At 42.7% G+C, this 25,322-nt stretch overlaps 1 protein-coding gene across 1 annotated transcript; it reads left to right on the top strand.

Moving 5' to 3' along the window:
• The first annotated feature begins 1,907 nt into the window (after positions 1–1,907).
• LOC137947977 (phospholipid-transporting ATPase 2-like) lies at positions 1,908–2,504 on the top strand. The gene has a single exon (XM_068793859.1). The coding sequence runs from the start codon at positions 1,908–1,910 to the stop codon at positions 2,502–2,504; it is 597 nt and encodes a 198-aa protein (XP_068649960.1).
• The last annotated feature ends 22,818 nt before the right edge of the window (positions 2,505–25,322 follow it).

Genomic DNA, 25,322 nt, shown 5'->3' with positions numbered 1-25,322 from the left:
ACCCCAAATGACGTTGCAGTGGGTTCCCCGCTGGACTGCCAAGAGCTTGAATGGGGTGGGCTGCCGAGAGCGTGAGGGGTGGTGGCTGGAAGTCAAATCCCATCGAAGTTGTTTCTGACGGCGCCGATGGAGCTTCCTCTTCAGTTTGCGAAAGCGAATAGTCGCCCTTTGGGGGTTCGCCGCTAGTGGCCTAGTCAGAACAGGCGCCGGAAGATTTTCCTTTGCCAGTTTGAGATGGAGTGTGGTGTGTCATGAGCAGGGTGGTTTGGTTTTGGAAGTTCTGGGTCCCATCGCCCAGCTATGGATTTTGGCGCCCGACATCCCTGCTCAGAGATTTCCATTGCCGACGTATTCGGAATTGCTTTAGTTTAGATTTCAGTGCCATCGGAATTCAAAAATTTGGAGTCCAATTTCGGATTTGTGTCTCCACTTGCGGAGGTCACCGCTGTGGGAGTGACATAGGGCTCTCTGATGTCATGCTCTAAGGATTTCGGTGATTTGGTTTTTGCGGCACTACACGTACTAGCAGAAAGCCGAGCAATCGAGGCTCCAGATCGAAGACGGATTGGAGGAGTTGGGCGCCTAGGAGGCATAGGCAGGAGTGGAGGGTTGGGGTATTCTATTATGCACACAATAACATTATTATTTTAGTTATTTTCTTTAATTTACTTTATTTTATTTCAGTTTTAGGTGACAGGGGTATTTTTGGAATTATGTATTCATAGGGATATTTTTGTAATATTTTATTAAACCCTAACAGGGTGAACCCTATTTAAGGGGTAAGAGTAATGAGATGGAGAAGCATTGAGAATTAGGTTAAATCTAGCGTATACAGGCTTGAGATCACCTTCTTGATCTCAAGGTTAGAGTTTTCCTCAAAAACCCACGTATTCCTCCATTGATCTTCGTCTTCCCCATGTCTTCCTACTATCCCTACAATAATGCATGTCAGACCCGTAACCCGTCGCAGATCCAAGATCCTCCCAATGAATCCTTGTGTGAGAGTCAGGAGCGTAACAACTGGTATCAGAGCGGGAACACGATGAGCCTAGAAGACGAACTGATGGCGATGCACAGACAAATCAGAGAAATGGCTGCAGTAGGCATTGAAGTGGAAAGAATATAGAAATGGCGTGCCTCCTGGGTGAAGTATTTTCTTTTGATGGAGCAACGAGAAGCAGTTGCTTGAGAAGCTATCTCGGACAGACAGAACGACCAATGGCCGACAAAATAAAAAATTTCGTCTTCGTTACCGGCCGAAGTCCTTGTAGAAGAGGTGGGCGTTGTTTTAGACGAGCAAAAAGGCGTTGATTTCGGCCTCAAGATTTCCGTAATCAGCCGTCGGGACCTTTGTTTTTGGGATCTCGGAAGGGTATAATGTCCCCTCCGCGTTGGTGATGAAGGGTGGGGGTTCGACCTCCCAAAATCCCTCCTCACGGCCAGCAGAGTGTCTTTCGGTGCTTCTTCCGATGGTGTGTTTTTGAGAGCCCTCTGTCTCAAAAAATCCCCAGGTGGCGATGCCCAAAACGGATGCTCTTCACCACCGATCCCGGAGGTGGCTACGTCGGTGCCGATGAAAACAAGTCCGGTGGGATTTAACTACTGGCCACAGCCTAGCCCTCCCATTCCATCTCTCGGCAGTTCCGTGGGGAGCCCACTTCACCGTCATTTGGGGTAAGCTTTTGCAACACCACCGAATTTTCTATCTCTCTGAACTTAAATTTTCAAGCTTCATGGGAGCTCCGAATGTTGGCGAGCTGTTCGACAGAATGCCTCCAAGTCATGTTGTTTGATTTCTTTTTTTTGTACAACAGGCTAGACAGCAATGATATGTTCTATATCCCGAGGAAGGGCCATGGTATGAATTACTAGTCATACCTCTTCGGTTTGAGTTGTTGTGTTCAATCATGATTCCAATTTCTATCAAGGTTTCTCTCGATTTTGTGACGAGTTTAGGTGCAAAATTTATAGCCTGGGATGATGAGATGTATGATACGGACACCAACACCCATTCCCATGTTGCAAATACAACACTCTGTGAGGATTTGGGACAAGTGGAGTACATTTTGACTGATCAGACAGGGACCCTCACAGAAAATAAAATGATCTTCAAAAAATGTTGTATAAATGGAAAATTCTATGGAAATGAAGTTGGAGATGCCATAAATGATGTGGAACTGCTTAATGCTATTGCTACCTATGATCCTGAGATCATCAGATTTGTCACAATTATGGCAATATGCAACACAGTTATTCCACTTAAAAGCAATAGTGGAGCTATAATTTACAAGGCTCAGTCCCAGGATGAGGAAGCCCTTGTTAATGCTACTGCTTGCTTGCACATGGTTCTCATCAACAAAAATGGAAATTTTCTTGAAGTGACACTCAATGGGTCAATTATTCAATATGAGTTATTGGATACTCTAGTGTTTCCCTCATATAGGAAAAGGATGTCAGTTGTCGTTAAGGACTGCCAAAATGGAAAGATTCTCCTTTTGTCTTAAGGGGTCGATTAGACAATTCTTCCTTGTGCATCATCTGAGCCATAATAAGGGTATTTGTCGAGGCTGTGGATCAGTATGCTCAATAAGGATTGCGGACACTCTGTTTGGGCTTGGCGTATCGTTGCAAAGCATGGGCTGACTGATTGGAGATGTATGAGAGGATGGATAAATAGGCCCATAGGTTTATCTATGGAACAAGAGATATACAAGTCACCCATTACTTTACGGTGTTACTGTCATGTTGCTAGGTTATATCCAAAGAGATCTATACCTCTGGCAGTGTTCCAAGGCACTAAAGGGCTGACAATTTTAACAGTTACAACAACAGGGGTGGTTCTTACCTACAACATCAGTTCAGGGTTGGTGGTTGCTCGAAGGTTGGATGGGTCTTGGTCTACACCATCTGCCATTCTGTCCCTTGGCTTAGGGTGGGGAGTTGCGAGTGGGGGTGCCCTCACCAATTTCATCATTATGCTCCATGATTCTCACGCTGTGAAAACATTCTATAGGCGTACGTTTTTTTCTCTCAGGGCTGGCTTGGTTGCTGCAGCTTGTGACTTCTTTTACAATTCTAGAATGACACTAGGGCAGAATGACATCTTTTACATTGGAAGTGGTCTACCTGATGTTTCTGCCTTCTCTGAGTCTATGCATGAGCCTGCACAGGCACTCAAGTTGCTTGAAATGGCTTTAAACATATACAACAATGCCCCAGACCAGCAAAGCACACTTGCTCGGATTGTAGAACAGAATGGGATGACTTCTATTGTGGTGAATGAATACAGCAGCAGTTTGGCTATTTCGGATTGGAAGAAACTATTTGGTGGGTGTGGAAACATTACATGCGCTACACTAATGGGAGAAGAGGATGGGAAATCCAAATGTTTTGGATTTGTGACCTTTGAGAATGCAGAAGTATGCAGGAGTGCTGTATATGTTGACAAGAATGCATGCTTGTTCATTGATTATGCTATTCGAGCTCAACCTACTGTTGGGCATGCGGAGAACAAGGAATCAGGGCTGCATGTTGGTGCTAGTAGTAGTTCCTCAGTTGAGTCTGCAAAAATAAAGTCTAGTTCAGCTAAAGATGTCAAACCTGTAGCAGAACCTGTAATTGCATTTGGCAATCTTTTTGTTGAGTTAGAATGCAGCGAGGATGTTGCATATGGTGAAGGTTTGCCGGTTTGTTCTATTCTTGAGGTGATATCATGGGTTGAAATTTTGACAACAGATCTGACTCGGCAATTTTCTACAGCAACAGAAGGAGAACCGTTAGAAGCTACCATACACAAGGTCGAAGGATATGCTGATATAATTGTCATGATGCACTTTGCCAGTGGTACTGTCAGAAGAGTTGCCTCAACAGTAGGTTTTCCTGTTCTTCTTTCGGGGATGGTCAAAGTCATCACCCTCCACAGATTCTGTTGGGTGGAGACATAGGTCATATGCATGTTGCTGAGAAAGATGTTTTGCACGAGATGGTGAGGATTGTGAAACAGAAGCCTGATTTTCATGTCAAGGAGAAAATAGTGGTCCTAGTAGATACATGGCAAGAGGCTTTTGGTGGTGCCAGGGCAAGATATCCACAATATCATGTTGCATATCAGGAGCTGTTGCATGCTGGAGCAGTATTTCCTCAGAGACCCATTGGCTCTTCAGAGGTGTGTACCAGTCAGGCTGGAGCTGGGTGACTGAACCTATTGTGCATCATCATGATGAGTGCAAAGAGACCCTCATAATGGAATTTAGTCACGATATTCCTGGTTGTTGTGATGGCAGAGATAGAGTAATGGAGAAGGCACCTAAGTTATTCAGTAGAGTTTACTTTTAATTTTCTGATGCTTTTGAACCATATTCCAGAGGAGACCTTAGAAACCTTCTCCTTGTTGCTGGGGGTGTTGTCTTGGATGACAAGAAAGACCTAAGGAATACATTACAAGTGCTTGCCTCTGCATGTGCAATTCTGAATGTGCTTTTACAGTCAGTAAGTGATTCTGCCCGGCATGCAATAAACAGGGAGTACACTGTAAGCAAGTGCAGAACTGTGGTAGACACACTATATCAACTTGTACCTGGGATGACGATTGCAATTGATATAAATTGTGGGATTCCTATCAGCATTTTTGTCAACGTTAGCCTTTCTGCCATGTATGGCATTGCGGTGGCAACTCTTGGAATGTTGAGCACCATTACTACTAGTTTGGCCATTGATGCACATGGTCCCATTAGCGACAATGCTGGAGGTATTGCTGGAAGGGCTGGCATGAGTCACAGAATACGCGATAGAACTGATACCCTTGATGCCGCTGGAACCTATAATGCTGTTATTGGAAAGGGGTTTTGTTATGGTCCTAGGGGTTAAGTACCTATGCCTTCCACTCCTAACAGTATTTTAATCCAGCCTCTGTGACTTACCAGTAATTTTAATCCAGCCTCTGCATGCCCCGGGAATTGAACTCGCAACGTGGCGCCCGCTCTAATACCAAATGTTAAGCACCTAGCCAATACTACCCAAAAGACCGGCCTGTTTTGAGCGGAAGGCATAGGTACTTAACCAATGATCCAGCTGTCTGACGTAGTGTGATTGCTGTCCCATAATAGTACTCCGACCTTTACGAACCAACGACCACGACGGCGCAGCGACACTAGTCCAACCGCAGCCTACCAGTAATTTTAATCCATCCTGTGCGACCTACCAGTAATTTTAATCCAGCCTCTGTGCGCCCCTAGAATCAAACTCGCAACGTGGCACCTACTCTGATACCAAATGTTAAACACCTAACCAATACTACCCAAAAGACCAGCCTGTTAGGAGTGGAAGGCATAGGTACTTAACCCAAGATCCAGCAGTCTGACGCACTATGATTGATGTCCCATAACAGGTTTGCCATTGGTTCAACCGCCCTTGTGTCTTTGGCTCTCTTTGGTGCCTTTGTGAGCCATGTTGAATTTTCCACAGGGGAGGTTTTGACACCTAAAGTCTTCGATTGGGTTGAAGGTGGGGGCAATGCTTCCCTATTGGTTCTCCGCCATGTGCACGAAAAGTGTGGGCAGTGCAACCTTGAAAATGGGGGCTGAAGTGAGGGGTTGTTTCACACCAGTCCAGGACTGATGGAGGGAAGAACAAGGCCTGACTATGCCACTTTTGTCATCAAGCAGGTTGACGCGGATACCACAGATGCTGCTTGGGGAGAGGTGGTGATGTCTCAGCAGACATCCCTACCTTCAAGCTTCAGGACAAGCTCGTTCTCCAGGGGGTGTAATGTTATGAGCCCAATAGCAGGCCTAGTCATGTTGAGACGTCGTGGTTGAGTCAATTACTCTGGCTGAGTCAGTTGCTTAGTCATTAACTTTACTTTTCAAGTTAAATGCCGTGGAGGGGCAAATCTGTAATTTTCTCTTGAACCTTGTGGACATGAACCATATTTAGAGGTGAAATGGAATGGGAAAAAGGAAGTCTGAATTTAGGTTAAACAGAGAGTTTTGAGTTCTCCTAAACAAGCTCAGGGGTGTGCGTTCTCCTTAACGAACCTAGGGTTTTTAAGCTTTTCTGTGGCTTGATTTTCTCATCTTCTCTTCTTCTTCCCTACAAATCGATGTGTTAGATCTTGGATCATAACACAGAAACATCACCACCCATTTCATAATCATTCACAATATAATTTCCTGAACTCACACCTGGTTGAAGAATTTCAACGAATAGTGTCCGCATGTGACTGAAAAAATTCATCACAAACTTTTTAGATTGAATGCTACTGTTGAATATATGACCATGAACAAACGCACTATTTCTGTTCTCATCAACAACAATATCATTCTTCACCCACAAAAATTTCTCTACCATTTCCAAAATACCCAAACACCTTAGAATAGAATTACAGATAGGAATTGTCATAACAAAATCCCCATCTCGAATTTCTGACATAATGCCTGAATTCCGTCAAAATGCGAGTAATCTTTCTGTGTCTCTGTCCCACTAAACACCCCCAACGCCATTGTAGAGGGTTCTCGTAAAACATCAAGGGACTTGAGAAAGGAGAAGACAAAATGTGGAGAAAATCGTCTCAGAAACTTACCCCAAAATTTGTTCAAGTTGGCATCAACGATTCCAACACCAAACTTCATTTTCAAATTATTTTGGAAAATAGAATCAAAGTCCCAGGAATTTTCCTCTTCCTCAACAATATCGTTATCAGGGGCCTGTTGAAGTAGATCAAAACCCTTTGGACCCGACCTCTCATCTTCCCCAGGGCAAAGATTTCTACTTCAAAATCGAAGTCTCTTGATTTTTTTGCCTTTTGGTTTGCATAACCCATCAATGGCGAAAAAATAAAACTATTGTGTAGAAAATTTTCATGCCCCCTGACAACGTCGAGCCTGAATTGTTGCCGATGAGGAACAACATGTTACGGTCCCAGATCTGACACAATGATTTGTTGTTATAGTCTTGGATCTGCCACGGGTTATTGTAGGTATACCATGTGGAATTGAAGGGAGACATGGAGAGGAAGATCAAGATCAAGCCAAAGGGAAGCTTGAAAACCCTAGAACTCGTAAGGAGAGCTCCAAGCCTGTTTAACGTAAAATTAACCTAAAATCAATGTTTGCCTTTCTCATTACTCTTACACCATAAATAGGGTTTACCCTGTTAGGGTTTAATATAAAATATTACAAAAATACCCCTATAAATAAAATATTCCAAAAATAACCCTGTGGCCTAAAACTGAAATAAATAAAGTAAATTAAAGAAAATAATTAAAATAATAATGTTATTGTGTGCATGACATTACACCCCCTGGAAGAACGACCTTGTCCTCAAGCTCGAAAGTAGGGTTGGATGCCGATGTCCCCCTCCAAGCTCATGTGTCAACCGCGGTATCTATGGCAGCCCGTTGGACGACAAAACTAGAGCATCCAACTGGAGAAGCACAATTTTTTTTTTGACACCGTCTCATCATTACTTGCGGTAGAACACCCCAAGACGGTGAAGCAACATGAACTAGCATGCAGGAAGGACTTCCTCAGACAGCGCTGTCACCGCAGCTAAAAGTACGACCGATTGATCTATGCCCCTTGCACAAGGGTCCACAACAACAACAGTAAAATTGTGGAAGACACCTAGAAAACGTAATGCCGTCAGTGCTGCAATTGGAATTCTCATAAAGAGGATTGCACTAGCACCATCACCTAATGGGCTTGAGTTACTAGCAGTGATCGTGCCATCCTTCTTGGCAACCATCCATCGCGTAGCCCGGTCGGACACAAATGCATTTTGAAAACAGCCATCACCCACAAAAAACCCAACATTCTTGTCCCCCTGATTTTTAGTATCACTGATCTTTGTCGTCAATGATGTCATTGCCTCAACAGCCTGGTTATGGGAGAGAACCGCTAAAGAGTTATTTAGATGTCCAGCATGAACAACACCTACTTCATTCAGCACTGTCACTGCATCACTGTGTGCGTGGTCGTCAGGCAGTATTGAGTTCTGCACTGCCATAGCAGCACTGTGTCCTGGGCAGTTTGGCAACATGGTGTCCTTGGCACAACAACACAACAAACTGTAGTCTATCTTGCCTGACGTAGAAATAGGTAATGAATCCAATGAGAAGTAACAACTCGGAATCATTACTGGTTGTAACTCATCAATCATAGCCCCTCCATCATCCATATCGGCATCCACATATTGTGGTTTAGATTGACGACTTAATTCCCTTTCTGAAAACAGAACCTTGATCAACTCCCACACCATGACCAGGTGCATCAAATACATAAAAGAAGAAGCAAAAGACCCATAGACCTCAAGCTGTGTCTCAATAATCATAATATACTCCCTGCAAATTTCTAGTAGTGGTAAACGACTACATATGAGCTTTCGAAGCTTTAATCTGAAGCCCTCCACCACAACAGCAGTAGTTCCATGGACCATTGATTTGTGCAGCTCTAGTGGAGAAACAAAACAAGAATTTGACAAGTACCACTTTTTCTTCATCATTGTCATCTCTGACTGCTGTATTGCTTGCAACTTTCTCTACATGGATTATGGTAGACAATTCATTTTTGTAACCAGTATTGCCTACATGTGTGCCGGTATGAACTAGGATGCCATTAGGCCCCCACCCATCACAGAAGGACCTTCCCATGAAAAGTGCAGCATTAACTACATTGCTAGAATGGCTATTGGTGATAGGAGTCCAGTCCAGGTTGTAACCTTCTACATTGGTTGCTCTAAGTGGCAAGCTTCTAGTTTGCTGGATCAGAAGAATGTTCCTATATGGATCTATTTGTGGAGTAATTTTATACTCTAGCACGGCTTGTGGTGACTTCCTTAAAGTTGATGGTATTAGTGTATTTGCATCCAAGTGCATAACATAAGACCTCAATTTATATGACTTTTCCTCCATGAAGTCCAATTGACTTTGTTCAAAATCATCTTCCACCGTAATTTGAACCATTGAATCCACAACCCAAAGCTGAACCCCGGGGCCTGCACCTTCGCTGAGCATCTAGTCATCTTCTTTCATGCTCTCTGGAAGAGTTTTCATGGTTCTCTCAAGTTGAAATCTCTGATCGACCCTGCGAAGAAAATAACCATACATTATGGATGCTGCATAAAGCTTTCCTAGCTTCAGCTTACTGATATGAACAATGGTGTTGAGGGGACCCATAGGCCTATCCCCAAGGATAAGAGAGAGATGGCCATGGATCATTTCAAAGGTTTTTGTAGATTGAACTGACTCAGGTTTTTGTTCTTGGTTTGGCCATAAATCTATAGTCGTAATAGGATTAGATGGAAGGGAGATTGGGGGTATCATAGATATTTCTTTGTCCGTGAACTGCTGTACAATCAAGCAGTAGATAATCTCCTCCAAAATAGCTGCTTCTCCAATCATCTTCCCAAGCTGAGGATCCAAGTTCTTCAAGAACAGGTTCTCTGCATTCTCAAATTTAGCAAATCCAAAATATTTGGAATGTCCATCTTCGTCTCTCATGACTACAAACATGGGACCCAAAAAAATAAGCCCAACTTTGTCAATTAGATCCAGAACAAACTCACTACTGCTGGCCCCATCAATAGAAAAATAATTCATCCACAGAATTATCTCAACCCTGCTCTGAATACCCAACAAAATTTTATCATGAACAGTAGCATTTTGACAAACAGTAGAAGAGCAGCATACCAAACATCCAAAAGATTAAACACAAGGCTTCCAATTGGATAATGGACATGCACATTGCTGCTGTTCTCGGCGATCGAAAAATAAAACAACAACCAAAAATATTTTTCTATCATGCCTGGCACCCCCCGAAAAATTCCTTCTCGGAATACAGACACACAAGCCCGAATACCTAGAATTGGGTACTGTTTCTCTGCATCTCGGAACAGAAAACCCATTTGTTTCTCAGCACCAAAATTTTCACGAAACATTTTCAACGCCATTGGAGAGGAATTATGTAAAACATAGAGGTATTCTATTGGAAGATAAGATCAAGCCAAAACGACTAAGGAAGACCCACTTATGTAAGATAATTATAAGATGGGCCACATGACCAAGGAAGGCCCACAAGATGGGCCCAAACCCATAAGAATTAAGACCCACAATGATTACCAAGAGCTGGCATCCTGATCACATCATTTGGAAGATCAAGAAGGACTCACAAAAGTATTTTTGTCTTAGGATCACGACCAAGAAGAGTTTTAGTTTAAGCTATATTTGTCTTTTATCAATACTGAGTTACCTAATTATGTTAGGACTTACCTTAAGTGTTAGAGTTTGGATGTAATTGGGACAAAGGTAGTTTTATTGTAATTGGACTCTACTACCTTCTTCTATTCTAAATAATAGTTCATGTACACTAATTACAACAAGTTATTGATGTCAACGAAGTATTTCACTTTTCCATATATTTAACAGATTCTAGAAAAGAGAAGACAAAATTTGGAGAAATTTGTCGTAAGATTTTACCCCAATTTTTTTGGAAAGTCGTTTTTTGCTGTGCTGCCAAGACCGAGAGTGTGGTTGAGAGGGAGCGTGAGAGGTGGTGGCCAGAAGTCAAATCCCACCGGAGTTGTTTCCGACGGCGCCGACGGAGCCTCCTCCTCAGTTTTTGGTGGCGAACAACAGCCCTTTGGGGTGTTGCCTCTTGTGTCCTGGTCGGAACAGTCGCCAGAAGATTTTCCTTCTCCTGTTTGGGATGGAGTGTGGCTTGCCGTGAATAGGGGTAGTTTGATTTCGGACTTTTTGGGTCCCATTGCCCTGCTCGGGATTTTTGCGCAGGACATTCCAGCTCGGTGTTTTCCCTTTGCCCCAATTTCGGAATTGAGGTCGCCCCCAAATCGTCCAGTGCCGACGATTTCAGAATTTCCCCTGTTCGGATTTTTATTACCTCCCCGCTGTTCAGCTTTGGATTTCCCTCCATCTTCGGTTCGAAATGTTGTACGACGTCCATTGGGAAAGGATTTGATGTTGAACCCCATTTTGAATTTTCCGACGAAGGAATGTCTGAGTCCCCAGTTTCAGATTTCGCCGCCGTTGGTGAGACAAAGGGCTCTCTGGCTCTTTGCGTCTCCTAGCCATTCGAGATAGCGTCTCCCATGACTGCGGCAGTGAGTTTCTCTATCTCCACAATGAGTTGAGATCGTATGACCATTTCTGCGACAACCTTTTGCCTCCTTACAAGAAATTGTTTTACATAATCTGCATGCCATTCCCGTATTTTTTCCTCTTAAATGCCAATCCACCACATTTCTCTGATTTCTCTATGCATCACCATCCATTCTTCTAGGGATATTTCTTTGTGCATCGCCATCCATTCTTCTTCTTCTTGGCTCATTATATTCTGGCTCTAATAGCAGTTGTTACGGTCCCAGATCTGGCACAAGGATTAGTTGTTATGGTCATGGATCTGCCACGGGTTATTGTAGGGATACCATGTGGAATTTTAGGGAGACATAGAGAGGAAGATGAATATCAAGCCAAAGGGAAGCTTGAAAACCCTAGAACTAGTAAGGAGAGCTCCAAGCCGGCTTAACCTAAAATTAACCTAAAATCAATGCTGGCCTTTCTCATTACTCTTACCCCTTAAATAGGGTTCACCCTGTTAGGCTTTAATATAAAATATTTAAAAAATACCCCTATAAATAAAATATACCAAAAATACCCATGTGGCCTAAAACTGAAATAAACAAAGCAAATTAAAGAAAAAAATTAAAATAATAATTTTATTGTGTGCATAACATAGCAGCACGTCAAGGCTGAAATTTAGAATAGGGTTGGTGCTCGTCGACGGCCGACGAACCAAAATGGGGCTGTTTCAAAGAACCTTGATGTTGAAGATGGACAATCCTCTTGGTTCCTCTACAACAAACTCCGATGTCGGATTTGAGGTCGAACCCAAATCGTCTAGTTCCGACGTGATTTTTTCATAATAACCCTCTGATTTCTAATTTCCAGGGACCCCGATTTCGGATTTCCATTCTTGGGACTTTTGCTCTGGATTTCTCTCTACGCTCTTGGCAAAATACGTCTCAATTGTGGCCCCTTCCTCAGAAATTTTAATGAAAGATGAACGTATATCATCATGCATTGCTGCCATTTGTATTCTCCTTTTGAGTCTGTCGAGTTTCTAGTTAAGAATTGGGATTTGTTCCAACTGCTACATGAATTGAGCAAACTTTCTCTCATTTTTTGCATGTGCCTCTGCGTGCGCATTCTGCCCTTTGATCAGCAACTCTCTTAACTCACCATTGCTGGAATCCCCCATGTTAACCTGCTCTGATACTAGTTGTTACGGTCCCAGTGATTCGTAGGGATGAAGAAGAGAAGAGAAGAATCAAGTCGAAGGAAAGCTTGAAAACCCTAGGTTCGTTAAGGAGAACGTACACCCCTGAGCTCATTGAGGAGAACTCAAAACCCTTGTTTACTCTAAATCAAGATTTGCCCTTTCTCATTTCTTTCACCCCTTCAGTAGGGTTCACGTTAACAAGGTTCATGATAAAAAATTACAATAATGCCCCTATGACATATAAACTCTTTGATTGAAATAAAAATGAAGTAAAAGTAAATTGAAAGAAAAGAAATTAACTTCATACTAAATGACTCAGCCACTACGCCTCAGCATGACTCGGCCTGCTATTAAGGTCTTAACACCTAATAGTGGTGCCTCTCAATTATAAAGAAAAAATTAGGGTAACCGCATTATAAGTGTGAAATTCCAAAATTGCCCTTAATAAAATAACAGTTAATATATTGTGGAGACTAATCTCCCACTTGGAGACAAGCGTAAGACGTTAATTAGGCTCCACAACTTAACAATCTCCCACTTGGAGAATAATCCATCATCAATATCGCCTCTGCATCAGCAACAACTTCTCAATCCTCAGAGAGAAGTCTAACTGAAGTTGAATTACACAACTTCAGTTTCTCAATCGTAACAATCTTTGTCAACATATCTGTCGGATTCTGACTTTCTTGAATCTTCTCAAGAGCAAAGACTCCATCCTCTAAAGCTGATTTGATGAAGTGATAACACACCTATTGCTTTGTTCTGGCATGATAAACAAGATTCTTTGCTAAATGAATAGCACTCTGACTATCACAATACAACACATTATTCCCATGCTTGAGTCCTAATTCTTCCCATAAAGACTGCAACCATATGATCTCTTTGCTGGCTTCAATCACGACAACATATTCTGCCTCAATAGTGGAAAGACCAACTATCTTCCACAACTTAGAGACCCAACTAACTACTATACCACCCAACGTGTATAAATATTCAGTGGTACTCTTCCTGCAATCAAAGTCTCCAGCCATGTCAGCAACTACATAACCTTGTAATCCCAAATCTGACTTTTTGAAACATAAGGCTGAGTCTACAATGTCTCAAATACATGAGAATCCACTTCCACTACTTCCCAATATTGTTTACCCGGATTACTAATATATCTACTCATAACTCCCACTACATGAGCTATGTTTGGTCTAGTACACACCATGGCATACATGAGACTACCAATAGCAGAAGCATAAGGCACATTGGCCATGTTGGCTAGCTCCTACTCTGTAGAAGGTGCCTGCTCCTTAAATAGCCTAAAGTGACTAGCCAAAAGGAGTACCCATTGGTTTTGTATCATTCATGTTGAATTGCTTAACACCTTCTTCACATATTCTTCTTGTGACAGTTTCAAGACATCAATATCTCTAGTAATCCTCATCCCAAGGATTTGTTTTGCAGCACCCAAATCCTTCATTGTAAACTTCTTCAACAACTCCATTTTCAAATTATCTATTTCCTGATTGAAAGCACCTACTATCAACATGTCATCAACATATAGCAGTAGAGTGATGTAGGAGTCATCTAGCTTCTTCACATAACAGCAATGATCTGGCAGGCACCACAAAAAACCATTACTACTCATAAAAATGTTAAACTTCATGTACCACTATCTTGGAGCTTGTTTAAGATCATACAAGCTCTTTTGAAGTTTACACACCATTTTCTCCTTTCCTTGTGCTTTGAAACCCTGTGGCCGCATCATGTAAATTTCTTTCTCCAAATCACCATGAAGAAAGGTTGTCTTTACATCCAACTACTCTAAGTGCAAGTCTTTGTTTGCCACTAGTCCAAGCATTGTTCTAATAGTAGTCAATTTCACTACTGGAGAGAAAATATCAGTGTAGTCAATGACTTCTTTTTGTTGAAAGCCCATTACCACCAGTCTTGCTTTGTACCGTTTACTACCATCATGTTTGTCTTTTATTTGGTATACCCATTTTTTCTGCAAGGCCTTCTTTCCTTTTGGTAGCTCGATCATCTGCCATGTCTGATTGGATAACAATCAATCCATCTCATCCCCCATGGCCAACTCCCACTTGGTTGATTCATCAACTTGCACGACTTCTTCATAGCTCTCTGGTTCACCTTTATTAGTCAAGAAAATATAATTAAGTGCAAGGGAGTACCTCTGTGGTTGTATGCAAGTTCTGGCAGATCTCCTGAGTTCAGTTACAGGAATGTTCTGATTTACTTCTGGGGATATGTTCTCCCTGTCTTTTTGAATAATATTCTCTATCTCAATAGCTGGAAGATCTCTCAACCATTGTTCTCCATCTCTTGAAGGTATCAAAGACTTCAAATTTTTTTTTCAGTTAATAAACCCGTACCTTTCTACTGGCAACATCAATAAATGTCACATAGTAGTTAGCACCACCAAGGGAAGTAACAATTGAAGGCCCCACACATCAATGTGAACCAACACCAATTTTGTTGTCTTTTGTTCCTTTCCAGCCTTAGAAAAGCTAACCTTTTATACTTGCCAAAAATACAGCCGTCACACAAAATTTTGTTTACGGTTTTCAACCCTAGTATCTTCCCTTTGGATTGAATCACTTTCATTTCCTTCTAACTCATGTGACCGAGCCTAAATGCCACAAGTCAGAATCAGTAACAGCATCAACAACTGCAACCATATCTCTGCAACTGAAACTAATGTAAAGAGTTCCAATTTTAACTCCTCGTGCAACAACCATGGTGTTATGGTCCCTTGCCATGGATCTAGTAACTCGTCGTGGGAGTGGTGAATCCAGAGTGTGAAATACGAGTTCAGCACTGGTAGGTGCTACTGCTCTCGGTAAGAGGTGTAGGAACCGCTTATGGGACTTGGAAAAGGAGGATTATTGGCCTCGTTTGCTGGTCTCGGATGAGAGGTTGAGAACCTCTTGTTCTTAATGGAAGAGAGGATTTTTAGCCTCTTGTTGTTCATGAAAGTTCAGAAATTGGGACTCTTCTGTTGTGGATGCAATAGCACACCGAGTCACACAAAAAAGGAGGCAATAACTCACTGAGTCCATTAGTTATATTTATATTTCTTTAAGTAGGATTTATTTCTAATTTTGTAATAAGTATGGTCGTAGGGGCAATATTGTGATTCTTGTAGCCCTAAAATACCTAGGTCGTCAACTATTTAAAGGGTAATGTAATAGAGAAAAGGCAAGCATTGAATTTAGGTAATGTTAGAGTAAACAGGCTAGGGATCTCCTTCATGATCTTGAGGTTAGGGTTTTCCTCAAAACCCACGTATCCCTTCAGCCTCCATTGATCCTTACTATTCTCCATCCTCCATCAAACCATATCGAACAAGAGAGAGAGCTTCCTGCCCCCTTTCCGAGTTCAAGGAGAGGCTTTAGTCTTCTCCCCATCTACACAACGAAGAGAAGGTCTCATACCTCTCTTAACGAGCCAGAGTTGAAGGATTGCCTACCCTACACCACGAGCAGCATCAAGCAGGACTCTTTCTAGCTTGGCATTCAACAAGAAGCTGGGAAGGAGCCTCCCCAATGTAGGCCAAGGGCTATCCCAAGCTAGGACCACCATCCTAGCACGAGCAGCAGCAAGAAGAGGGTTGAAACCCTAATTACCGTGATTAAGAAAAGGTAACCCTTTTCCTATATCATTCACGTTAATAGTAATTGGGTTCTTAAGCTATATCTAGCACTATATTGTATTCATAAAGAGAGAGCTTGATCACATGAGAAAGATCAATCAAAGAAGGGGGTTTTAGACCACCATATTGAGTCCAGTAACACACCATAAGTGCTGGAGTCTCAATTCCCATGCTGTGTTACTCAATCCATGACTCGGGACCGTAACAACGTATCAGAGTAGGGTAACATGGGTGATACATTTAGCAAAGAAAAACTACATACCAGGATGCAAAAACTAGAGGATAGCATGGAGACAGCACAACCAGTGTTGGGAAAAGTATGTGGGTTGGAAATAGAGATGCAACAAGTACGAGAAGAGTTGAGGCAAATATTTAGCATGCTAACTGAGAGGAGGGCAGAAAGGCAGCATAACCCAGATACGTGGGAGGTGACTTAACAGTACACAAGAGGGGGGAGCAGTGGCCTGGGCGCACTGCTATCCAAGGACCACTGCATGGAGTCACAATACCAAGGTACACAAAGTTAGACTTTCCTACTTATAAGGGTTCAGTAGATCCCTTAATTTGGTTGCATAGATGTGAACATTTTTTTTAAATCAAGGGACTGCTGAATGGGATAAGGTGCAACTAGCCTCTTTCCATATGTTAGATGAAGCCCACTTATGGGTTCACCAGGATGAAAGAGAGAGACCAGGGCTCGATTGGGGTGCATTTAAATTTATGCACAATCAGATTTGGACCTCCTGTCCACAACAACCCCCTGGGTGAATTGGTCCTATTACGACAGATTGATTCGGTTGAACAGTATTAAACACAGTTCCAAGAAAAGTTGGCTCATGCTGGGGGATCGGTACGGGTCGACCAGCAGGTCTCATTATTCACAACGGGTCTCACTGAATCTCTGTGGTTAGAGGTTGAACTCCTTTTTCCTCAGGATCTGGCTCAGGCAATGGAACAATGACAATGGTTGCAGCAACGCAAGCCGGGTTGGCCAGGTGAACGGACCACTTCCACCACTTGGCAAGGGCACTGCCATAATTCATCTACAGTGAAAAACCCTACATTATCTTCCTCTAGACACAATCAGAATTCGGCTCTGGTAGCCGATACATGCCCTAGTAATTCCCCACTGCAATTTATCAAAAATTAACAAGTGCAGAAATGGTAGAACAGAGGTCCAAGAATCTATGCTACAACAGTGATGAACAGTACCGGGTGGGGCTCCAATGTAAGAGGTTGTTTCGGCTCAAGGTGGAGGAATCAGATGATACATAGGAGACGGAGGATTTTATTAAGGAGGAACCACCGAAGATTTCCTTGCATGCTATTACTGGGGAGAAATCTGCCAAAATGATGCAAGTCAGAGCTCAAGTCCTTGACCAGGAATTGGTGGGACTAGTTGATTCGGGCAGTACACACAACTTTTTGAGTTTAACAGCCACATAGCACCTTCAGTTACAGATCCTCCCTCATCCGACAGCCACAATATCAGTGGCCAATGGTGAGAAAGTCCCTAGCTATGGGATCAGTAAGGCAGTAACTTTTTCCATTGGCTCTACTTTATTAAATGCTGATTTTTTGGTCATTCCCTTGGCTGGCTTTGATATGGTATTAGGCATTAAATGGTTGCAAACATTGGGGCCCATTTTGTGGGACTTTTCGTCTTTAACTATGAGGTATGTTTTGGCCGGTAGTCAAGTGCTCTTGCAGGTCTGTCAAGTGGACAAGGCCCACCGCATCCATACTATCCACACACAGGAACTGCCTGGCAGCACTATTGATGGTCTAGTTGAAGAGTTCTTTGACCTCTTCCATGCACCTTCGGGATTGCCTCCCTTGAGGCAGTATGACCACATGATCTGTTTAAAACCAGGTTCTGAGGTGGTGGTAGTGTGTCTATACCGATACCCACACCTTTAGAAGGATGAGATCGAGAGACAATGCCAGGAGATGTTACAATAGGGTCTTATTCATCACAGTCGCTCCCCGTTCTCTTCACCCGTCTTACTTGTGAAGAAACATGATGGGACATTGAGGTTTTGTGTTGATTACCGGGAGTTGAACACTCAAACAGTAAAGGATAAGTTTCCGATTCAGGTAGTCGATGAGCTCCTGGACAAATTGCATGGTTCGTGGTTATTTACTAAACTAGACCTATAGTCGGGATATCATCAGGTCTGGATGCACCCCTCTGATATCGAGAAGACAATGTTCCACACACATCATGGCCAGTTTGAGTTTGACGTCATGCAATTCGGGTTATCGAATGCACCCTCCACTTTTCAAGCTTTCATGAATGAGGTATTTAGTCCCTATCGTCGGAAATTTGTTCTTGTGTTTTTCGATGATATTCTCATATATAGCAAGTCCGGAGAACAACCTTTAAAGCACTTAAGGATTTTTTTTGAATTGTTACGAGCACATCAGCTCTATTTAAAACAATCCAAATGTTCTTTTACGGCTTCACATGTGGCTTATCTGGGTCACATTATCTCACATGAGGGGGTTACGATTGATCCTAAGAAGATTTGGGTTATTCATGAGTGGCCACAGCCACAGTCTTGCTCAGCTTTACAAGGTTTTTTGGGTCTTGCGGGCTACTACCGCAAATTTATTCAGAACTATGGACCCTTGGCACTACCCTTGACCAGTCTCCTCAAGAAGAATTCCTTTCTCTGGACCGAGGAGGCCACACGGTCGTTTGAGGCCCTCAAATCTGCTCTTGCCTCCGCCCCCTGTATTACAGCTTCCTAATTTTGATGACTTATTTTTGATTGAGTGCAACGCTTCGGGAGGGGGCATTGGGCTATCTTATAGCAGCTGGCACATCCTATTGCGTATTTTAGCAGACGGTTGGCAGTCCGTCATCACAAACTAGCAGCATATGAGCGGGAATCAATTGGGTTGGCCAATGCGGTCCAACACTGGCGGTCTTATTTATGGGACTGGGCATTTCTCATCTGCACTGACCACTATAGCCTAAAATTCCTACTAAAACAATGGCACACGAGTTGCCACAATAGCACTGGATCAGTAAGTTGTTGGGTTTTGACTTTTTGGTGGAATACCGTGTGGGAAGATTGAACAAGGTGGCTGATGCCTTGACGTGGCATTTTGAAGATCAGCAGTTGGTCTATTCACTCAGTCAGCTGAGATTCCTCATCCTTGACTTGGTGAGAGATGCACATGCCACTCTTCCAGTTCTACAGGAGCTTCACAGGAATATTTCAGTGGGGACAATGGAATCTAAGTGGTCCATCCAGGATTCACTTATTTATTACAAACAACGTCTATTTCTTCCACCTACTTTTGAGTTGATTCCAGCTATTCTCTTTGCCTACCATGACAACACCCATGAGGGTATCTAGAAGACATTGCACAAAATTCGGGCAGACTTTTATTGGCAGGCCATGAAGAACTCCATTGCGACTTATGTAGTAGCCTATTAGGTCTACCAATGCAACAAAGCTGAGCACTTGAGTCCAGCCAGTCTTCTCCAGCCTCTCGCCGTTCCTACGCAGGTTTGGGCCGATGTTTCAATGGATTTTTTTGAAGGTCTTCCACAGTCATCCGACAAATCAGTACACTTCCTGGTGGTCTACAAGTTCTCCAACTATGGACATTTTATTCCACTGGCTCATCCTTATATACACGGGTTGTACAGACTTTCCTGGAGCAGATTGTCTGCTTACATGGTATTCCAGAATCGATAGTGAGTGATCGAGATGCGGTTTTCATGAGCACCATTTGGCGGGAACTCTTTTGTTTGAGTGGGAATAAATTAAAATTCTTCTCCACCTATCATCCACAGACAGATGGGCAGACTTAGGTGGTTAACTGTACCATCAAGATGTATCTATGGTGCGTGGTGGGGGATCATCCGAGACAATGGGTTCAATGGCTACCGTGGGCCGAGTACTGTTACAACACTTCGTTCTACTCCGTATTACAATCAACTCCTTTCAGGGTTCTATATGGCCGTGACCCCCCTCGCCTTCTCTCGTATACTCAAGGGTCCACCCATGTGGACGCGATTCATCAGGCACTCATGGACCGCGATATGCTGTTATAGAATATTATAGAACACCTACGGCGAGCTCAGGTTTGCGTGAAAGATGTCTACGACAAAGGCCACCGTGAGGTCTCTTTCGAGGTAGGGGATTATGTGTGGTTACGGCTCCAACCATACCGCTAGCAGTCACTTGCGGGACCACCACTTCAAAAGCTCTCACCCAAGTTTTTTGGGCCTTTTGCCATTATTCGATGCGTGGGGCTAGTCGCCTACCAACTCAAACTGCCAGCCACAGCCAAGCTTCATGATGTGTTTCATGTCTCCCTTTTGAAACCACATTCCGGGTCACCGCCTACATCCACTCCATTCCTCACTCAGGTTGACAATTGAGACGTTATTCTTACACCAGCCACGGTGTTACACGAACGGTAGCTCAATGACCATTGGGAGATTCTCACCGGAGGCTATGACATGGGAACGTTTGGACATCTTCAAACAGGTCTACCGAGCTTTTCAGCTTGAGGAGAAGCTCTTTCTCTAGGGGGAGGCAGATGTTGTGGACTCAATAGCACACCGAGTCACACAACAAAGGAGGCAATAACTCACTGAGTCCATTAGTTATATTTATATTGCTTTAAGTAGGATTTATTTCTAATTTTGTAATAAGTATGGTTGTAGGGGCAATATTGTGATTCTTGTAGCCCTAAAACACCTAGGTCGTCAACTATTTACAGGGTAATGTAATAGAGAAAAGGCAAGCATTGAATTTAGGTAATGTTAGCGTAAACAGGCTAGGGATCTCCTTCACGATCACGAGGTTACGGTTTTCCTCAAAACCCATGTATCCCTTTATCCTCCATTGATCATTACTATTCTCCATCCTCCATCAAACCATACCGTTACGGTTTTCCTCAAAACCCATGTATCCCTTTATCCTCCATTGATCATTACTATTCTCCATCCTCCATCAAACCATACCGAGCAAGAGAGAGAGCTTCCTGTCCCTTTTCCGAGTTCAAGGAGAGGCTTCAGTCTTCTCCCCATCTACACAACGAAGAGAAGGTCTCATACCTCTCTTAATGAGCCAGAGTTGAAGGATTGCCTACCCTACACCACGAGCAGCATCAAGCAAGACTCTTTCTAGCTTGGCATCCAACAAGAAACTGGGAAGGAGCCTCCCCAACGTAAGCCAATGGCTATCCCAAGCTAGGACCACCATCCTAGCATGAGCAGCAGCAAGAAGAGGGTTGAAATCCTAATTGTCGTGATCAACAAAAGGTAACCCTTTTCCTATATCATTCGTTAATAGTAATTGGGTTCTTAAGCTATACCTAGCACTATATTGCATTCATAAAGAGAGAGTTTGATCATGTGAGAAAAATCAATCAAAGAAGGGGGTTTCAGACCACCATATCGAGTCCAGCAACACACCATCAGTGTTGGAGTCTCAATTCCCACGCCGTGTTACTCGATCCATGATCCGGGACCATAACATCTTCTCTCTCGGTAAGGCTGTAGATATCAATATAGATCAAAAAAGGGTAGGAGAGAAATCAAATTCAAGAAGCAACCTGGACCTAGAGCTCGGCAAGGAGAACTCCAAATCCTAGAGCTCATCAAGGAGAACTCCAAATGCTAGAGCTCGTCAAGGAGAACTCTTAACCAAAATCAGACTTCCCTTCTCTTCATTCCTTTGCCCTCTAAATAGGGTTTGACACAATTAGAGTTTAGGGTTTAATAATTACAATTCTGACCCTATGACATCTTGCCTTAAATACTTAATGAAAAATATACTTAAAAGCAATATAAAATATGAAAGTAAAAGAACTAACTCAGTGAGTCAGTGACGCCTCCTTTGGGTGACTCGGTTAGCTATTGAGTCCTGAACATTTGTCCCCCTCGGAGAAAGAGCTTGTCCTCAAGCTCGTAAGTTGGGTAGATCTGCTTGAAGTTGTCCAAATGTTCCCATCTAGCAGTGGCTGGTTTGGTGTCCTTCCATTGGACTAGAATCTCCCACTGGTCATGAATAATACTATGGCTGGAGTAAGAATGACCAGGCCATTGTCTACCAGAGGAAGGAACAGGGTGAGACCTAAAAGGGTTTAAGAAAGAAGACATGAAACACATCATGAAGCTTGGTTATGGTGTGAAGTTATAGTTGATAGGTGACACACCCCACTAGCTGAATAATAGAGAAAGGCCCAACGAGAAAGTTTATTACGCTGTTGGCTAGCAATTGAATGATGTCAGTGAGGTTGGAGGCATAACCTAACATAGTCCCCTTCCTTGAATGATACATCCCAGTGCCCCTTGTCATATAAGTCCTTCATATGAACTTGTGCCTTGAGGAGGCGAGCCAAAATATTCTGTAGCACATGGTCTCGTTCAATGAGTGCTTGATCAATAGAGTTCACTCGAGTGGAGCCCGGAGTATAAGAGAGAAGCCGAGGAGGATCTCTTCCATATAGAACTTGGAAGGGAGTAGACTTCAAGGCTGTGTGGAAGGAAGTGTTGAAACAATATTCAGCCCATGGTAGCCATTGATCCATGTTTTTAGGATGATCGCCCACAAGGCATCGGGGAGATACATTTCCATGGTGCGGTTAACCACCTCGGTTTGGCCGTCTGTTTGAGGATTATAGGATGATGAAAATTTCAGCTTGGTACCACGTAGACGAAAAAGTTCCTACCAAAAAGTGCTGGTAAAGACCGCATCACAATCACTGATAATCGATTATGGAATGCCATGTAAATGAACAATATGCTCAAGGAATGTTTGTGCCACTTAGGATGCAGTATATGGGTGTGCCATGGGAATAAAGTGAGCATACTTGGAGAACCTATCCACCACCACAAATAATACCAATTTTCCAGAAGACTATGAAAGACTTTCGACGAAATCCATAGATATATCGGCCTACACTAGTGTAGGAAGTGCAAGAGGTTGTAGAAGACCCGTTGGACTTAGTGTTCAGCCTTGTTACATTGAAAAACCGGACATGCTATGACATATGCGGCAATGGAGGTCTTCATGGCCTGCCAATAGAAATCTACTCGAATGCAATGCAAGGTTTTCAGTATGGCTTCATGAGTGTTTTTATGGTATGCCGAGAGGATGGCTGAAACCAACTCGGAAGTGTGTGGTACATATAAGCGCAATTTGTGGCAAATAAATGAATCCTGAATTGACCATCTAGAGTCCAGCGTCCCCTTTATAATTTTTGTGTGCAGATCTTGGAGGACCGGATTGCTAGTATTTTCCTCCTTAACCAAGTCTAAGAGAAGAAAATGAGGCTGGTTGATGGCATAGCGAAGCGGCGGATTCTCCAAACGCTGTGACAAGGCATCGGCCACCTTGTTTAACCACCCAACGTGGTATTCCATTGACAAGTCGAACCCCATCAATTTACTAATCCAGTGTTGTTGAGGAGAAGTCGTGAGGCACTGTTCCATCAAATATTTAAGACTGTAATGATCAGTGTTGTTGAATTTATGGAAAAGTGAAATACTTCATTGACATCAATGACTTGTTGTAATCAGAGTACATGAACCTCTATTTATAATAGAGGAAGGTAGTAGAGTCCAATTATAATAAAACTACACTTGTCCCAATTACACCCAAACTCTAACACTTAAGGTAAGTTCTAACATAATTAGGTAACTCAATATTGATAAAAGACAAATATAACTTAAACTAAAACTTTTCTTGGTCGTAACCCTAAGATAAAGATACTTTTGTGAGTCCTTCTTGATCTTCCAACTAATGTGATAAGGATGCCAACTCTTGGTAATCATTGTGGGTCCTACTTCTTATGGGTTTGGGCCCATCTTGTGGGTCTTCCTTGGTCATGTGCCCCATATTATAATAATCTTACATATGTGGGCCTTCCTTGGTCTTTTGGGCTTGATCTTATCTTCCAACAAGTGCGAATGAGAAATGCATGACCATAAGTAAGGGCGCCAATGTTAGACAACTTTGACCAACCCGATAAATTCGAATTCATATGCTGCCAATTTGTGATGTCGTTCTACCAACTGTCTACTGAAATAAGCAATAGGATGAAAGTTCTAATGTACAACAGCCCCAATGCCCCCATCGGATGCATCACACTCGACCTCAAATAATTCGTCAAAATTTGGAAGTTGTAAAACTGGTGCGGATGCATGAGCTAATTTGAGATTTGTGAAGGACTGTGTTTTTATGCACGCAATAACATTATGAAGAGTCTAATTAATTATTTTTCTTTAATTTACTTTATTTTATTTTTGTTAAAAAATTAATTGGCCAAAGGGGCATTTTTTGAATATTTTATCTATAGGGGTATTTTTGTAATCTTTTATCTTAAACCTTGTAAGGGTGAACCCTATTTAAGGGGTAAGAGTAATGAGAAAAATCCAACATTGATTTATCATAAACAAGGGTGTGCGTTCTTCTCAAAGAACCTAGAGTTATCAAGCTTCCCTTCAGTTTGATTTTTGTCTTTCTCTTCTTCCTCCCTAAGAATCGTTGTGTTAGATCCGGGACCGTAACAACTGGTATCAGAGCTGCGTAACATGGGGAATTCCAACAATGGAGAGTTAAGAGAGTTGCTGATCAGAGGGCTGAATGCACATGCAGAGGCACAGGCAAAAAATGAAAGAAGGTTTGCTTAGATCGTGCAAAAGTTGGATTTAATCCCAGTTATGAACCTGAAATTACATATGCTCGAAAGGGGAATGGTAGCGATGGGGAATTCCTGCAATGGGGATGAAAAATGACTCCCTGAATAGGAGATGCAAAAATTTCCAGTGTCATCCTAAGGCATCTCTAGCAGCCCACACAGAGGAAATAGGGACCATTTCTCATGGGACAAAAAATGTCTCCCAGAATAGGAGACACAAAAATTTCCAGAGTCATCCCGAGCATGGAAATCAGATGGTGAGGACTCAGAAATTCCGAAATTAGAAGGGTATTCATCCCAACCCTCATTGGAAAATCCTGATTTGGGTTCAGTATCAACCCCCTTCTCATGGGACGCCATACGTCTCCAAGAACAAGAGATGCATAAAATCCGAGAGCTCTCTATCTCAGAAAATCTTCCCACAATGAAACCCCAAGGGGCTTTTGTTCACCACCGGAACAAGAAGAGGCTCCGTCGGTGTCCTCATAAACAAATCCGGTGGGCTTTGGCTTCCGGACTCTCACTCTCCCTCTCAATCTCACTCTCGGTCCCGACACCATAGTGGAAAACAAACTTCCAAAAAAATTGGTGTAAACTTCTGCGATGAATTTCTCCAAATTTCATCTTCTCTTTTCTCAAATCCCTCTATGTTTTATAAAATTCCTCTCCAATGGCATTGAAATTGTTCTGTGAAGCAG

Source organism: Aristolochia californica, unplaced genomic scaffold (genome assembly GCF_029961685.1).
Source record: "Aristolochia californica isolate CCGP_79_NKW_82.1479 unplaced genomic scaffold, dmAriCali1.0.hap1 SCAF_1, whole genome shotgun sequence".
NCBI classification, from domain to species: Eukaryota; Viridiplantae; Streptophyta; class Magnoliopsida; order Piperales; family Aristolochiaceae; genus Aristolochia; species Aristolochia californica.
The sequence above is the reverse complement of the archived record's forward strand: the minus strand, read 5'-3'. Positions and strand labels throughout refer to the sequence as shown.

Coding starts and splice junctions, on each gene's coding strand:
- LOC137947977 (XM_068793859.1), top strand. CDS start 1,908: ATGATTCCAATTTCTATCAAGGTTTCTCTCGATTTTGTGACGAGTTTA.